We start from the raw sequence: 14,488 nt of genomic DNA, 5'->3' as shown, positions 1-14,488 counted from the left end.
CAGCTCTAGATGACAGCGGTTTTTGTCTCGTTGTGTGAGGACGACGTCGTTTGTTATCGTTTTGATCTTGCAGAGTAGAATGTTTCTTCATTCGGGATGGAAGGCTCCTTGTCCTTCCCTGTCCTCGCTTCCACTGTAGGTGGCATATTTGCATCTGCTTATTTGCAGAGACATCACCATGGTGCCCGTGTCATGCCTGGAGACCCCCTGTAATCTCCTTGGTGGGCCGTGTGAAATGGGCCATGACCTCCTCTCCACTCTATCTCTCATTCTCTCTGTCTCTCTCTGTGCTCTCTCTTCTTGTTTCTCTCTCTTTCATACGCACACACACACACACACACACACACACACACACACACATATATTCATGCACTGCTCGGCTGGAGGATAATTCATACTCACCAACAAAGAGCTGACTGCACAGAAACACGGGCCAAAACTCATTTAAAACAAGAATACATTACAGTGAGCGGGACAGCACTGATACAGCTCAGTCTAACCAATCTGTGTCACAGGAATATACCTTCATTTGTGCTCCCATTTTCTTCTCATTAACCTCAATTCAAATTGTCCTTAAGCACATTAAACTACAAGATTTCATTAATGTGATGAAGGCATTATATTATGTATGAGCAGGAAGTGCAAAGTGCTGTTGCGGTGTAACTGTGGTGTCTTGTGGGGGCTTTGCTGGGATGCCGTGCAAGTACGGTGGACTCCATCTTCCTGTGACCAAGGGAACTGTTTTGATGGTAACCAGTGCAACAGAGATTCTCTCTGCTTTATTTCACTGGCTCCTCTGACAGGGAAGGCAGCAAACTATGCACACACTTGTACTTGATTATGTGTGTGTGTGTGTGTGTGTGTGGGGCGGGAAGGTAGGTCCTCCTCTCGGGCCCGGTTGTTGGAGCCTGCTTTGCCTAATACGTCCATGCAGGCTTGCTGGAGAGCGGCGTGCGGCAGCAGTAAGATCAGGGCTATTCTGGTGCTGCCAGCCTGCCCAGTGCTGATAGGAAAGGATTAATGAGGCGGGGCACTCATCACTCGTAATTAGAAACAACGCTAAAAACTATTTTTGTACTTGTTCCTATGGAGAGAACTTGACCCCCAGGCCACCACCTTCCCTCCCCCCTGAAAACTGCCACCCCGTCCCCCTCGCCATGAGGCAGTGGATGCCTGCAGAGCTGGAGTAAATATAGGCCCATAACTCCTGCAGCTATGTGACACATGGTTCAATGGAGGGGACTGCAGATAATTCACAACTCTGGCCCTGCACTTCGGTGACATGGGTGTTCAAATTTCAAGCGGCAGATAATTATTGGGAGAGCTGTGTCTCTCTTGGAATACATAGTATAAAGCTGCTGATGTTGTTATTGATCGCCATGATCAGGCACTTTATGACTGTGTTCTGGCAGAGGCGCATATACCATTTAACCACAACATCCTGGCTTCAGTTACAGCCCTGTGACCTTTGTTGCCTGTCAGTGTTTACCCTTTTCCCCTCTGCAGTCGTTCCTGTCTGTCTTAACGCTGCAGTCAATGAAATCACCAAAATGAGGGCTATTCAGACTCAAAAAATGATGAGAGTTGTGTAGACTCAAAAGAACCAACTTCTGATACAGGACTGGTCACTTTGTAGGTGTATATACGTTTTTTTGTTGTTGTTGTTGTTGTTGTTGTTGTTGTTGTTGTTGTTGTTTTTCTTGTCTCATAGTCATTTGTCACATATTTGTCAGCATTTATGAGACTTCTGGATCAAAAAGTGAGATTGTCTGTGGGAGAAATAAATGGGGTTTTGTTATTCCTTAAAAAGGACATTTGGACATTTGTTTGCATTTTTAAAAAACTGTCAATGTTTTTATAAACTCAACTTAAATGGTGTAACTAAAATGCACATTTTTTAATAACCTCAACACAAATGGTGTGACTAAACACCAAATCACTAACAGGCAAGTGGTTAACCACCCTTGACAACCATCACACGATGTAAGATGTTGTGATTCTCCTCCTTTATTATTTTTTTTTTCACCCTGGAACAAAGAGATCAGATTGGCCGAAGAAATGGACATGGCATCTAGTTAACCAGGTATATTTTAAGGCTCAGCAGAAAGCTAAAAATTATTATTGTAGTTGTCGGACATTTGTCGGGCAAAGCCGGTCACAGAATGGTTAGCCTTTTGCTAGTAAAGTAAATATTTGGCAAAATTTAGGGGATCAAGCCCTGTTTAAGAAAGAAACATGCAGATAAAAACAAGTTTCAAATGTCAGCTTTAATCGCAGACTCTTACAGGGATGATTACATGGAAATCCCATGTGTGTTCCACATAGAGAGGGTGCACTGGATCTGGAAATTCATATTTGGGAAAATGCTTGTGTCACACGTGACTTCTGAGACCTATACGGCTTTAATATTGGGTTCTTTGCCTGACTGTTGTTGGTGAAAGATATCTTAAAGAAGTGATAGAGTACAAAAGGACTGTGTTCACTGCCTCGCTTACAATTAAAACATTTTAATGTAAAAACACACAAGACCCAAGAAGGGCAAGTGTTGTTTGTTTTTACTCAATAAAATATTTTAATCACAAGCCAGAAACAGCATAGAGATCCTCCACACAAGTCATTAAAGAGAAAAGTGCTTGTGTTTTCTTCGGCATATGTGAGTCAGACGCAACGAGTGCCTCCGGGTAGCAAGAAACAAGGAGAAAACAAACTTACAGGACTCCATGCAAAATTTGAAGCCTCCCTGTTTATTTCAAACCTCACAAGTAGGGATTAAAAAATTACAGTGCTTCAACTGCAACAGTTCAAGGAGAGAGGATGACAGACCAGTTGAGGGAGCAAGTCATGCAAAAAGGTGTGGGAGAAGGCCTCCATTATAATAGCACCCTTTGTGGAAAAAAATAAATCCAGCTGTCCATATGTCAGTGCAAAAATAGTAATGAATATATGCATACAAAGAAAATAGATATATATATTTATATACTGTATATACTTGACTGCTGACTATACACACAAAGAAAGATACATAGACTTGTAGAGCAAAGCCCATTCCTCTGGAGACTCTGAGCCCAAAGCAGAGACTCTTAAACAAGTCTAGTCATAAACAGTGCACATCAAATATGACAGCTTTATATGGTTCTAATACAGAACGGTGTTTCCAAATAAGAGGCATGGACCCAGACGCCTCTTGGAGCTGTCAATCAGGCCTGCCTTGGCCGGACACTAAAGCGTAAAAACATGACCTCTACAGAAAGAGCAGTGTGGGAAAGACAGACAGCACCATGATGGCTGCAAGTGTCCCTCGCAGACCAGGAGCACACAGCATGCTTTGTTTTCCAACCAGAGAGAAATGTGCAGTACGACGGTTACATTGATCAGTCCGATAGATCGTTACAGAGAAAAGCCATGTGCTGCTGTGGACGTAGCAAACAGAGGGGATGAAAGGGTTCGATATTTTTTTATATAACATTGGCTCAGATGAATAGCACTTCTTTTTTGCAAATGGCAATCACTGAATGTAAATGCACAAGCTACAAACTTGGTAAATGGCTATACACCTTTATCATATCCAAATATAATGTGGAGCACCAGTAGACACCAATGTATATGACGAGCAACAAAAATTCAAGAGTTAAGTGAGGACACGTCTCAACACAAATATTTGACAATTCATGAGCGATTCGCACTTAAAACTCACTACAACCTCTGAGACTGCAAACTGGTTATGCTTGAATGTTTTGCAGAGACCCCACAAACAATTCAAGGCGTATCAACCATGCTCAAATGAGAGTTGGAAAAAAAAACTGTGTTACAGGTCAGGACCTATAATCTCATTTGCATAGCAGAAATTTTCACAGGAGGGCTTTGTGAAGCATATTCTTGTAATGTGTTTTTTTTTTTTTTTTTTAAACACTGGTGTTGTAAAGCCTAAGTGACTAGATTCTATATTTGTGTTCACTAAGCTGTGAAAACTCCTTCCCCTTGCATTCTCATTCATTTCACTCTCCCTTTGCAAATATTTGTGATCGTTTTAAAAAAAAATGGTTTCAGTAGCAACTCCTCTTTTAACGATATAACAGCTTGAGACGAGTGCACTGCAGGACAGATGTCATGATTGCACGTGCAAAGCATATTTTAAAAAAGGTTACCTTCTTGGATACATTTTGGTGTTTTGACAGTTCTAAATGTTAGCCCTGTGCTTCCTTTATACTTTTGCTTCAATTTCATGCAAACAATGATCCAAAGCTGAACATCAACATATCATAATTAATGAGGAAGCTGCTTCAACTAAGCTCCGTGTGTAGTTTAAAACTACATGTACTCATGTGATGGTTAATTTAATATTGATATCAGGTGAAAACCTCAAAACTCCAATTTTTGGGACAGTGCAAGGAGTCCGTGCTCCCTTACAGGTTGAGAGAATGCTCCAAACTTTGGGTTTATAAAATCTTTTCAGAACCAATTAGGTAAAGTCAAAAATCCATGGTGGTCAAGCTAAACACAAGGCTGCTTCTTTTTTTTTTAGTTCCTGGAAATTTGACAGGGTTTCGCTCATTTATAAAAAGACACATTGTTTGTGATATTTAAATGCTCAGTTTATGGTCATGCACACAGTCATAACAGCAAGAGGTCTTCATACTGTGTGCTGAGTGGTAACAGGGTTGCTGAACAGGTGAGTCTAGTGCTGCTGAGAAAGTGAGTGCACCGGGACTCAGCCTCAAAATGCATAAATCCCATCTGGGTAACAGTTGAAGGGTACAGTTAAAAGACTAGCAATGCTACAAGTCACCTTTTTATGCCGATTGGCATTATATAGTTTCTGGTCAAGTTCACAGACTGTCAACAATGGAGACAGACAAATGTATGAAAAATGAGAGGTAAAATACATACTGGGTGTTACAATTTTCATCACCAGGGATTAAAAATAAAAACAAATGAGTGGTTTTCTTAGGAATGGAGGGCTGGAACAATTGAGGGGGGGGGGGGGGGGTGCAGGTATGTGCCTCACTGTATGTTGTAACTTATTCTCCCCACTTGGCTCTGCTTCTCCATATGTATCTACATATGTTTGTTGCACGGTGAGTATATTCATATAAGAGAAATTAGGGTATACTTTTGTTACCTGCATGTACCCTCTACTAAACTACTATTTGTGCAAAGTTGGTTTACAATTCACTGTGGTGTTCAGTTTCTCCTTCAAATGCCATCACAAGACCACAATTACATAATAATTTTTTTTTTTTTCTTTTCCTTGAGGCCTTGAGGTATCTTTGAATGCAACTTTCTGAAATTCTGCACAGCGTTCTCAGAAGCAAGAAGCTATCTTTGTTGTGTTGGGTCAGGCTGTGCAAAATGGCATTTTTATTGTTGTTTATTTGTATGATACACAGAGACCAAGGAAGGGGGTTGCTGTTTGTCCAGGGGCTAGTGTGACCCCGGTGTGGTCTGCATTAGTCTGCACGTGATGGGCTACCATGCGCAGGCCCAGTGGTGACACATGAATTAAGGCATTGATAGAGGCACTAGAACAGCACGTGACAGCAGCGCTTGCCTACACAAGGCAGAAGAGCCCACTTAACTTTAGCTTAGTGTCAGGGACAGGGAGTTTCAAAAGATTAGAGAAGGGTTACAGTACTGTACTGCCAGAGTGACGTTAAACTGTGACCTCAGGAAGTGTGTGATGTTTGAAGCCAGGATCTCAGCTCAGAGCCCCTGCTACTGTAGAGTGGAGTAAATCGTAGCTCAGCACTCAGAGCATTGCCAAATATATATGAAACTACATAGGGACAACTACAGCAAACACAGTGGAGCACATTACAAGAGGGCTGGCTTATTATGGATTAACTGAGGCAAAAAGAGCAGAGGAGACAAGCAGGCAGTGAAATTCCTCCATTACCAGTAGCCCTATATAACAATACCAACTATTTCCAAGTGTTCCTTCCTCTGCCAGCAATCATGAATAACAACGCTATTATGGCTGTCTGATAAAAAAAAAAAAAAATGTATTGCTAAAGTATATGCATATGTGAAAGGACACAGGAATGGAAAACAAAGAAACAGACAAAAATGTGAATCTGTGGTTCTGTGTATTTTTGAAACCAACCCACAGATGACATATATAAAGCCATAAGCAGTGCTCAAAAAAAAAAACTAAAAACCCCATTTTTTCTCCCGTCTTATACACTTCCCGTGCCAAATATTACAGCATAACTGTATGCACCATAAACATAAAATCATAGAACAGAACAACAGTAATTACAGTAACATCAAAATGGTATTTCAGCAAAGAGCTAGAAACTGTTTTATAATCATTACCAATATATACATATAAGATCAAGCTCTCAGTTGCATTCCACTCTGAAATTATTGCACAGTAAGCCACTCTGGGCTTGTCATGGTCACCCCCATAAACCCATGTATAAAAATAGAACAACATTAACACACCAAACAAGTCTTCATCTTTTTTTTTTTTTTTTTTGACAGGCACTGCCGTGACCAGCCCAGCCTGAGTCTGCAAACAGAAACTGTGTGCCACAGTGTGAGCTTAAAGAGTTTCTCTTGCCGGCAACTGCCCTAAGCCCATAGAATATCTTGTTTTCCAAACAGTTAATCTATTTTCCTTCCCTCATATTCGCTCCTCTGTGGTCATGCATGGACAGCTTCCCACTGACCACTTCTCTCGCTCTCTCTCTAACTCGTCTTCTCCTCCGGGACATCAGCCAGGTCCACACAGCAGGGATTTTTGGCATTTCTCGTCACCGCTGACCCAGAGCTTTGGCACTCCAGAGAGTCCAAGATGAGCAAGAGGGGCTCTCGAACGAAGCCGCTCCCTTACGCTCCAAAGCAGCCCATAGAGCAGCCAGCCTCTCTTAAAAAACAGTGAGAGTGAGTACAAGCGCGAGCGCGGGGGGGGGGCTTTATTTAGACAACAGTCTCCACACCGATGAGCTTTGGCGTGAGGATGCGTGGCGTGATGCCGTTGTTGAGGTCCTCCTCAAACTCCAACAGCTGACCCATGAAGTTAAGGTTTGGGGAGATGATGGGCCTCCTGGCTTTGACAAACTTGTAGGCGTCTGTCATGGTCATCCAGGTGTGCTTCATCAGGTAAGCGATGACGATGGTGGCTGAGCGCGACACGCCTGCCTGGCAGTGGATCAGGAGGCCCATACCCGCTTGGTGTGCTTCCTCTGCAGAGAAGAAACAACAGCCACATGGATACATTTAGATACAGCGACTAAAATGCAAGAACTAGGCTTTGGCCAATATCCGATAATATTGATTACTGCGATATTTGCAGATATATGCAATATATTCTACACTAGGGGTAGTGACTGGTGACTGGTGGTGCAATCTCCTGCTCAAACCGTGATGGCAAGTGTAATAGTCTTTACTGGTGAGCCCTCAAAGTCTATTGCTGCTATGCATGTTGTCTATATGGATGGAATATACCTGAAGATCCGTTTGAGATTTTCATCTTCATGTGGTCTCATAATTAAACTTATTGTTAATGTCGATATGACACATTGCTTAAAAAGAAATTTTTAAATTGGCACTTTGCTGCTGACCCCTGTTCTACAGTCTTGAACACAAGAACTAGACTTAGGCCAATATCCAATAATACTGAATTTCACAATATATGCAGACATATGCAATATATTATGTAGCCAGCAAATATACAGGAAAACATAGGTAGTTTTTCACTACACACATGACAATTTTGATTAATGTGTAATTCAATAGATACAACCCTCCATCATCTTCTCTCTCTGTGCTGCCCCTTTATAATTCTGTGGTGTAAGCTGCTAATGCTGAGCTCGGTGAAAGTCTTCATACCAATGAATTCAAACGCCTCCTCAAAGTACTGGCGCAGGTTCTGCTTGTTGCTGTCGGTGGCGGGCAGCCGCTTGTAGCTGAAGAGGCCCGTGTCGTAGTGGTAGAGCGGCAGGTGGGTGGTGACGTTCAGGATGTAGCCAATGTTCATGCGCTGCAGCAGGTTGGCGTCCTGAGCGTCGTGCTCGTTCCCCAGGTAGAGGAAGGGCAGGATCGGCGTCAGCTCGGCATTTTCTATGTCCGGGGTGGAGGGCAGGGAGTGAGGTAGCGCCCCTGACAGGCCGGCAGCTGCACCGGTGTCCAAACCCTCGTGGAGGTGCAGGGAGTGGTCACACAGGTTCTCGTGGCTCTGCCTGAAGCAGCTAAGGCCTCCTGTGAACGCACAAAACAAGCCTGGGATGAAACCTCAAAACAAATACACTCTTTGTTTGCCTGAGAGACCAAGCAGAAAGTCAAATTCATCAGCTGCAATAAGATAAAGATGGGCAAAGCTGTCAGTCAAAACACTTCTTTTTCAATCGCCATCAATATGGAGGGATTTTTACCGTTTACATTTGCTTTCACTGATGTACAGTGAAAGGTAGATCATCTAAAGGCTAGTCAACTCTGTTTTAAGAGGGAGAAATAACTGAAATAGCACCTAAGACAATCTTCACCAGCCTTCCGATGGGGGGAATATCCCTTATTAATCTCCATCAAATTAAAGACTCAGGTAAACAGATATGCTACATGTTTAACATTTCTTCTTGCTGAACATCTGCACTTCTCCAAAAAATCCTGTAATATCAACACACATACTCACACACACACACACACACACACACACAGTCAATATTGTCAGGTACTTTCAGTTAATCAAATGCAGAAGGATATTATGCACCTGTTGCCATGATGCCATCAGGCCATGTCTCACTTCACCACCAGAGCTGTATAAACAGTATCAGTCCATGTATTGTTCACATTGCGAGGACTGACATCATGCCAAGTGAGGTCATCGCGTGGCCTCACAACTTCCCCCTTGGTAATCAGGCAGGTGGGGATCTCCTGTCAACTGCCGACAGTCAGCGAGTGTGTACTGTAGCAACAGCTCGACTGATAACCCTGAACGTATGAACAAAGACTTCAGCCCAATATTATGGCAGCAATGCCCCACCCATCACCACAGTGGGATGTAATTGTGATAATGACATAACAGTAAATAAGAGAAGGGGAAGTCTTCACAGGCCCCATGACCTCGACATCAACAAGACATAAAGGGGAATTTAAGTGGAATTCCAGTTTTAAGCGATTATGAGCTCAGCTGAGTTGAAAGTGCATCTTACTGGCAGTCATGGTCCCATATCTTTATTAAAAATCCAACTTTTCATGATTCTTGATGTAAAAAAGATAAAGCTGATGGTATTTTTTTTTCTCTTATGTAACTCAGAATAAAATCTGATGAATATATCATTTTTTCCTTTGTTTGAAATTTGGGGAAAAGAACAAAAATATCGTGACCAAATCTTGAGCATGTCCAGTACAGCCGTTCGCCACCTCGACTTTCATGTGTTACTCGGTGTATTTCTGATGAAATGCCAATGTTGTACTAATGTTTGGGACATTCTTTCACGTGACAAAGTAAAGGCTTCAGCGGCAACACAATAGCCAAGGTGGCTAGTGTACAGACGTGTCACATTTAGAGGTCGGTATTATTTGACTAGCACATAGCCACACACTGACATGAGAGAAAAGCTTCCCATTTTGAATCCGACTGAATCAGCACCTTTTTGTTCAGGATGCACTCAATTGATAAAAAAAAATAAGCCATTTCTCATAGTAGACCAAGAATAACAGAATCTCTACAAGCAGCACATTGCTCTAAGATGAGATCTGTGAAGTGTGACCGTCTGTCATTATCTCTGACTAACTCACAGAGGAAAACACCATAAAGTGTCTCTCTCACTTTCACAACCCAGTGGCTCAGTTCCTGCTTAGAAATCACCACTTCTGCCTCGCAAGGCCTCTCGCACCACATACATTGTATTTCCACGGTCAACCATAAACCTTCTGACACCACTGACAGTCTGTTTATGGCAGTTGTGATGGATTAAATATAACTTCCTCACTAAACTCAGCTAGAGGTGAGTGAAACAAAAAGGGAAGAGAGGAAAAAAGGTCGGTTGCCACTGGAGCAGAATGTCATGTAGCCATATTACCATAAGGCATGACTAAGAAATGATGCCATCAGTCTCTGTGAATACAACATGGAATATGAGTGAATTATTCAGTAGCATGTACACTGGTTAAAAAATAATCCTGCTACTACAGCATTTAATAATAACTGATGATGATGATTCTCCTACACCTTATTATTAAACCTTCACACACATTATTCAAATGAACAATTTATCACCATTACATTCTGATGGAAAATAAACAAAGAATATCCAAAGCATCCTTAATGGCAATTATGGTGTAATCAAATATCTAATCAATGTGTGTCCAGCTCTAAATTTATACTGCATAAACATGTAGGGAGAGCCTTTACAGAGCAACATGTTTAAAGGCGTCATTGGTATATCAAAAGCAAGATCCAATTTCTGTCACTATCAAAGGGATGAACACTACAAATATATTTGATTGTAGTGTGGAATCTAGGCTGAAATCAAAGAACATTCGTGTAAATGACGGCCCATGGAAGATATTGACCATCGCTCATACGAGGAAGGACTTGCAGTGCTGAAAAGCGAGGCTGGGCCGGATTCCTTTAGTAGCAGAAGCCTGCCCGCATTTCATAAGAATTAAATCAGGGGAAAAAGAGCAAGGCAGTCTGCTGTAGACTGCTGCCTGTTCCTCCCACTGAGCCGAGCCTCAGACAGAGAGATACGATGCGGGAGGAGAGACTGGAGAGGAGCCTCGTCCATCAAAGTACACAGGAGGAGCAGAGGAGAGGAAGAAGGAGGAGGGAGAGCAGAAGAGAAGAGAAGAGAAGAGAAGAGAAGAGAAGAGAAGAGAAGAGAAGAGAAGAGAAGAGAAGAGAAGAGAAGATATCAAGGTTCTGTGATCTCGTTGCTAGACGGTGACTGAGAGGCATTCAGCAGACACTCACGGCCCAGCCCCCAACTCGACATACGGCTCCAGCTTCTCACACACACACACGCACGCACGCACGCACGCACGCACGCACACACACACACACACACACACGCACAGACACCAAAGATAGAAAACCCGGGGACTGCTATCTCAACAGGCCTCCTTATTTACTAACAGCTGCTTCCCATTCCCTGCAAAATACTTAAAGCATGTTACATACAAAACTAGAGCTGGCGCAGTGTGTGTGTGTGTGTGTGTGTGTGTGTGTATTTGTGGTTGTGGCTGCAAGTGAGAGACAGTCTGATAAACAGATGAAATACACAGATGTTACCCTAAGTACGGGCACATTTCTGTGTGCATAGGCTTGACTGTGCTGCAATAAGCACACGTCTTGAGTGGAGGCCCAAAGCTGTTATACAGTGTTGTAACTATTGTAATACTGCTGACAGCTCTTCAGCGCAGAGGATGGAGTCCACAGGATGAAAAACTATGAGACAGCATATTTACTGACAATATCACCTGACTGTCCTGAGTAGAAACAAAACAAAAAGGGTCAAAGTTTCTGTACACACGCTTCTCTGTGTTCCTATGCTATACCGGCCTCATATCAGTTTCTATTGCCACTAAGCTGCTAGCACTGCTAAATCTGACATTGCTTTCAGATGTCTAAAACGATTTACTCCCCCCAAATTCAAACTACAGCCCATGAAATTGTGGTTTCTATCCCTTTTTATATAGGAAAGCCATCATTCCTATTTCAGCCATCCTGGCGAGGGCTTTAAGGCACTTGCATCCTCAGGCCTTCACAAACCCGCTTAAGTCCTACCTTTGAGGACGATGGGGTCCTTGCCCTCCCTCCTCAGTGACTCCAGGACAACATGCAGCGGCTGGGAGGGCGTCACCCTGGCGGGATCTGTGGTGCTCTCATCATAAACCACAATCTCTTTGGAGAAAATGCCCTTAAAGGAGTCCTTGCCCTCGCGGCAGGAGATGAGGTCCAGCACGGTGATCTTGCCCTGCTGCAGCCGCCGCCGGCTGATCTTGTCTGAGCAGTTGATGTGCACGGCCCCCCGGATGTGGCTCTTGTTGTACTCCATGAAGGGCCGGCAGTCGATGATGACCGGCACGGGCCCCATGGGATGGCCCATGGGGCAGCAGGTCATCCGCTTGGCCAGCTCATTGGGGTGGATTACCCGTATTGTGGACGGAGCCTTGGGTGGACCGGTGGTGAGACTGGGGGCGCTTAATGCTTCGTGGTTGGTGACCATCGGGGTAGAAGGCCCAGCATAGCTGAGATTGGGGCTGCTGGCGCTCACCTGGCTATGGCTGTGGGTCTGGCCGTCCTTCTCATAGGTACTCACAGAGCAGCAGCTGGCACTGCTGCATCCACACGACAATGAGCGCGTGGAGCCGTTGGATGAGGGCATATACGTTACGAGATTGGTCGTCGCCCGGATCTTCACCACGGTGGTGCTCACAACCGTCTTGCTGCTGCTGCTGCTGGTGATGGAGTCCAGGTAGCTGGTGTCCAGGCGCAGTCGGAGTTCCTGAGGTCGGATCGGCCTTGGCAGCGCCACCACAATTCTGTCGTCAAGAGGAGATGGAGGCATGGGGAGGCCGAGGGCTGGACGTTTACGGAGAACTCAACAAGCCGCTCTGTGGGGACAGGTGACAAGCCGGAACATGAGGTCAGCGATGAGGACACACAGTGGGAAAAGAAAACTTTGCCAAATGTATGAGAATATGAAGGATTTGTGCATCCATTGACTGAGCCAAAGGATCTGAATGAATGAGCAAAGAGCACAGAGGCTGCCCTCTTGTCTGTTTGATCAACATGCAAACTAGAAAGGGGCTGCTGAAGCCAAATATTAGTAGTGTCAACACCTGCAGGGCAACACCCAACTTGGTGGGAAGAATTCTAATTCTTCAGTTACACCACTGTCCAGTAGTAACAATGAAATCAGCACAGAGTCCCTTGAAAATGAATCACCTGGAAGGCAATTAATATGAATCATCCTCCAGATGCATGTGTGTATGATACTGGATTTTCAATCCCCAATATGTAACAAAGTCTGCTTCACCGTGTAGCTCCACACAGCCTTCCTAATATGAGTGTGACAAAAAAAAAAAAAAAAAAAAAAGATAAAATACTGCATCAACGCTACGCCGCAGTTTGGTCTCTCCCCAAGATAGAAAGTCGGGGTACAAAAAAGGGGGCCAATCCTTTTGATCAACAGCATAAGCATTTTAAAAGCATGTTATCCCTGCACATTACGTAAAGACACCCGAGGAGTATTGCCTGTCCTGACCATTGCCGTCTATTAAGCACGGTGCAGGTTCAGTAAAGCGAAAATCATTCATGGCAAATTCATTGAAGAAACCGGCATGGGAACGTGCCGAGAATATGATATGGCTTTCGGATGAGACGAACTGATCAGATGAGCTGTAATAATACTGAAGCAATCATATTTCAGACTAGACATCAATGAATTTTTAAAAAGTGATGCTTTCATTTTATAGGGTAATATTGTGGCTTTTAACTTTTCCGCAAGGCTAAGGTATAATAAACCACTCAAGCCACGTCAAAAAATAATACGGGCCTTTGTAAACCAATAATCAACCCTAAATGGGAGATTTGAACATTAATTTGACATTTCTCCCTGTTAACCAGTGCAATCACGTGAATTTTGTATGAATGGTCTTTCTGAGAATGAAATGTCTCAGTTAATCCTGAGAACTACAACTTGTGTATTTGGACAGGACATGAAATTAATGATTTTAAGAAAATTAAAAGTTGAATTACCTGTGTGTTGTGCCTTGCGGTTGACTGTAGACGGATTTATTATTTCCGCTCCCTGTCAACCTTGCCTCCATTCAGTCCGTCCCAGTGTTGTGGATCGGCAACATTTTCACATTTACCCTGCTCCCTAGAAATAATATTGAAGGAAGTCAGCCAGCCTACAGAAGTCGCGCTCTGGGATTGACGCGAATATGAGCCAATACTCGACTTCATTAATATTAAATTGATCCGTTTTGTACAGTGAGGTCCGGCCCTGTAATGGGAGGGATCTGGTCGAGCAGTCAGCCTCTGTGGCTGGCGGGGATTGTCGCTTGAACGGCCTTCAGTCATACGTACGAGCAGCGATGATGTCATTGGCAGCCAATCAAAAGTCTCTCCAGGAGACTTGAGGAAGAAGGCTGAGGCGTTCAAGTGCTGCTCGTAAACCTCTCACGTCGAGTAAAATGGACCCCTCAACAAAATAGTTTTGGTTTTGGTTTTTGGATGGTCATATTTTATGGCTATTTGTAATGCAGAGTCAGAATGAAGATGAGAAAAGGCCCGAAAAAAGGCATGTAATTGATTTTTGAATTAATTTATCAACCAAAAATTAGTGTATCAACTCCAAATTTGATTTTCTTTATAAGTGGAACACAAATTTGAAGTTATTTTTTCATGAGGGAAAGACCAATTTTTTTATTTTTTTTTTTTAGCTAGGTTAAAGAGAGTGTTCAAGGTGTACTATGCAAAATGCTGAATTGATTTAAGTGAGGACCCTTTAGGCCTAGCTGACTAAAAACATGGAAT

At 43.4% G+C, this 14,488-nt stretch overlaps 1 protein-coding gene across 2 annotated transcripts; it reads right to left on the bottom strand.

Moving 5' to 3' along the window:
* Positions 1-270: 270 nt before the first annotated feature.
* Positions 271-13,975, bottom strand: dusp10 (dual specificity phosphatase 10). Of its 2 annotated transcripts, XR_003927966.1 has the most exons (5): positions 13,706-13,975; positions 11,729-12,558; positions 7,831-8,199; positions 6,672-7,184; positions 271-285 (listed from the first exon to the last, which is right to left on the bottom strand). XR_003927966.1 is itself a non-coding variant. In XM_030047552.1 (4 exons), the coding sequence occupies exons 2-4, from the start codon at positions 12,510-12,512 to the stop codon at positions 6,919-6,921; spliced, it is 1,419 nt and encodes a 472-aa protein (XP_029903412.1). In that variant the 5' UTR covers positions 12,513-12,558; positions 13,706-13,975; the 3' UTR covers positions 3,885-6,918. The 2 variants fall into 2 exon arrangements, 1 of the variants encoding a protein (XP_029903412.1); XM_030047552.1 differs by lacking the exon at positions 271-285 and having other exon boundaries at positions 3,885-7,184.
* Positions 13,976-14,488: the final 513 nt, after the last annotated feature.

This window comes from Myripristis murdjan, chromosome 24 (assembly GCF_902150065.1).
Source record: "Myripristis murdjan chromosome 24, fMyrMur1.1, whole genome shotgun sequence".
In the NCBI taxonomy this organism is placed as follows: Eukaryota; Metazoa; Chordata; class Actinopteri; order Holocentriformes; family Holocentridae; genus Myripristis; species Myripristis murdjan.
The sequence above is the reverse complement of the archived record's forward strand: the minus strand, read 5'-3'. Positions and strand labels throughout refer to the sequence as shown.

Coding starts and splice junctions, on each gene's coding strand:
- dusp10 (XM_030047552.1), bottom strand. CDS start 12,512: ATGCCTCCATCTCCTCTTGACGACAGAATTGTGGTGGCGCTGCCAAGG. Junction 8,200..11,728: donor GGACCCCATCGTCCTCAAAG/GTAGGACTTAAG, acceptor GTGCGTTCACAG/GAGGCCTTAGCTGCTTCAGG. Junction 7,185..7,830: donor GGAGGCGTTTGAATTCATTG/GTATGAAGACTT, acceptor TCTTCTCTGCAG/AGGAAGCACACCAAGCGGGT.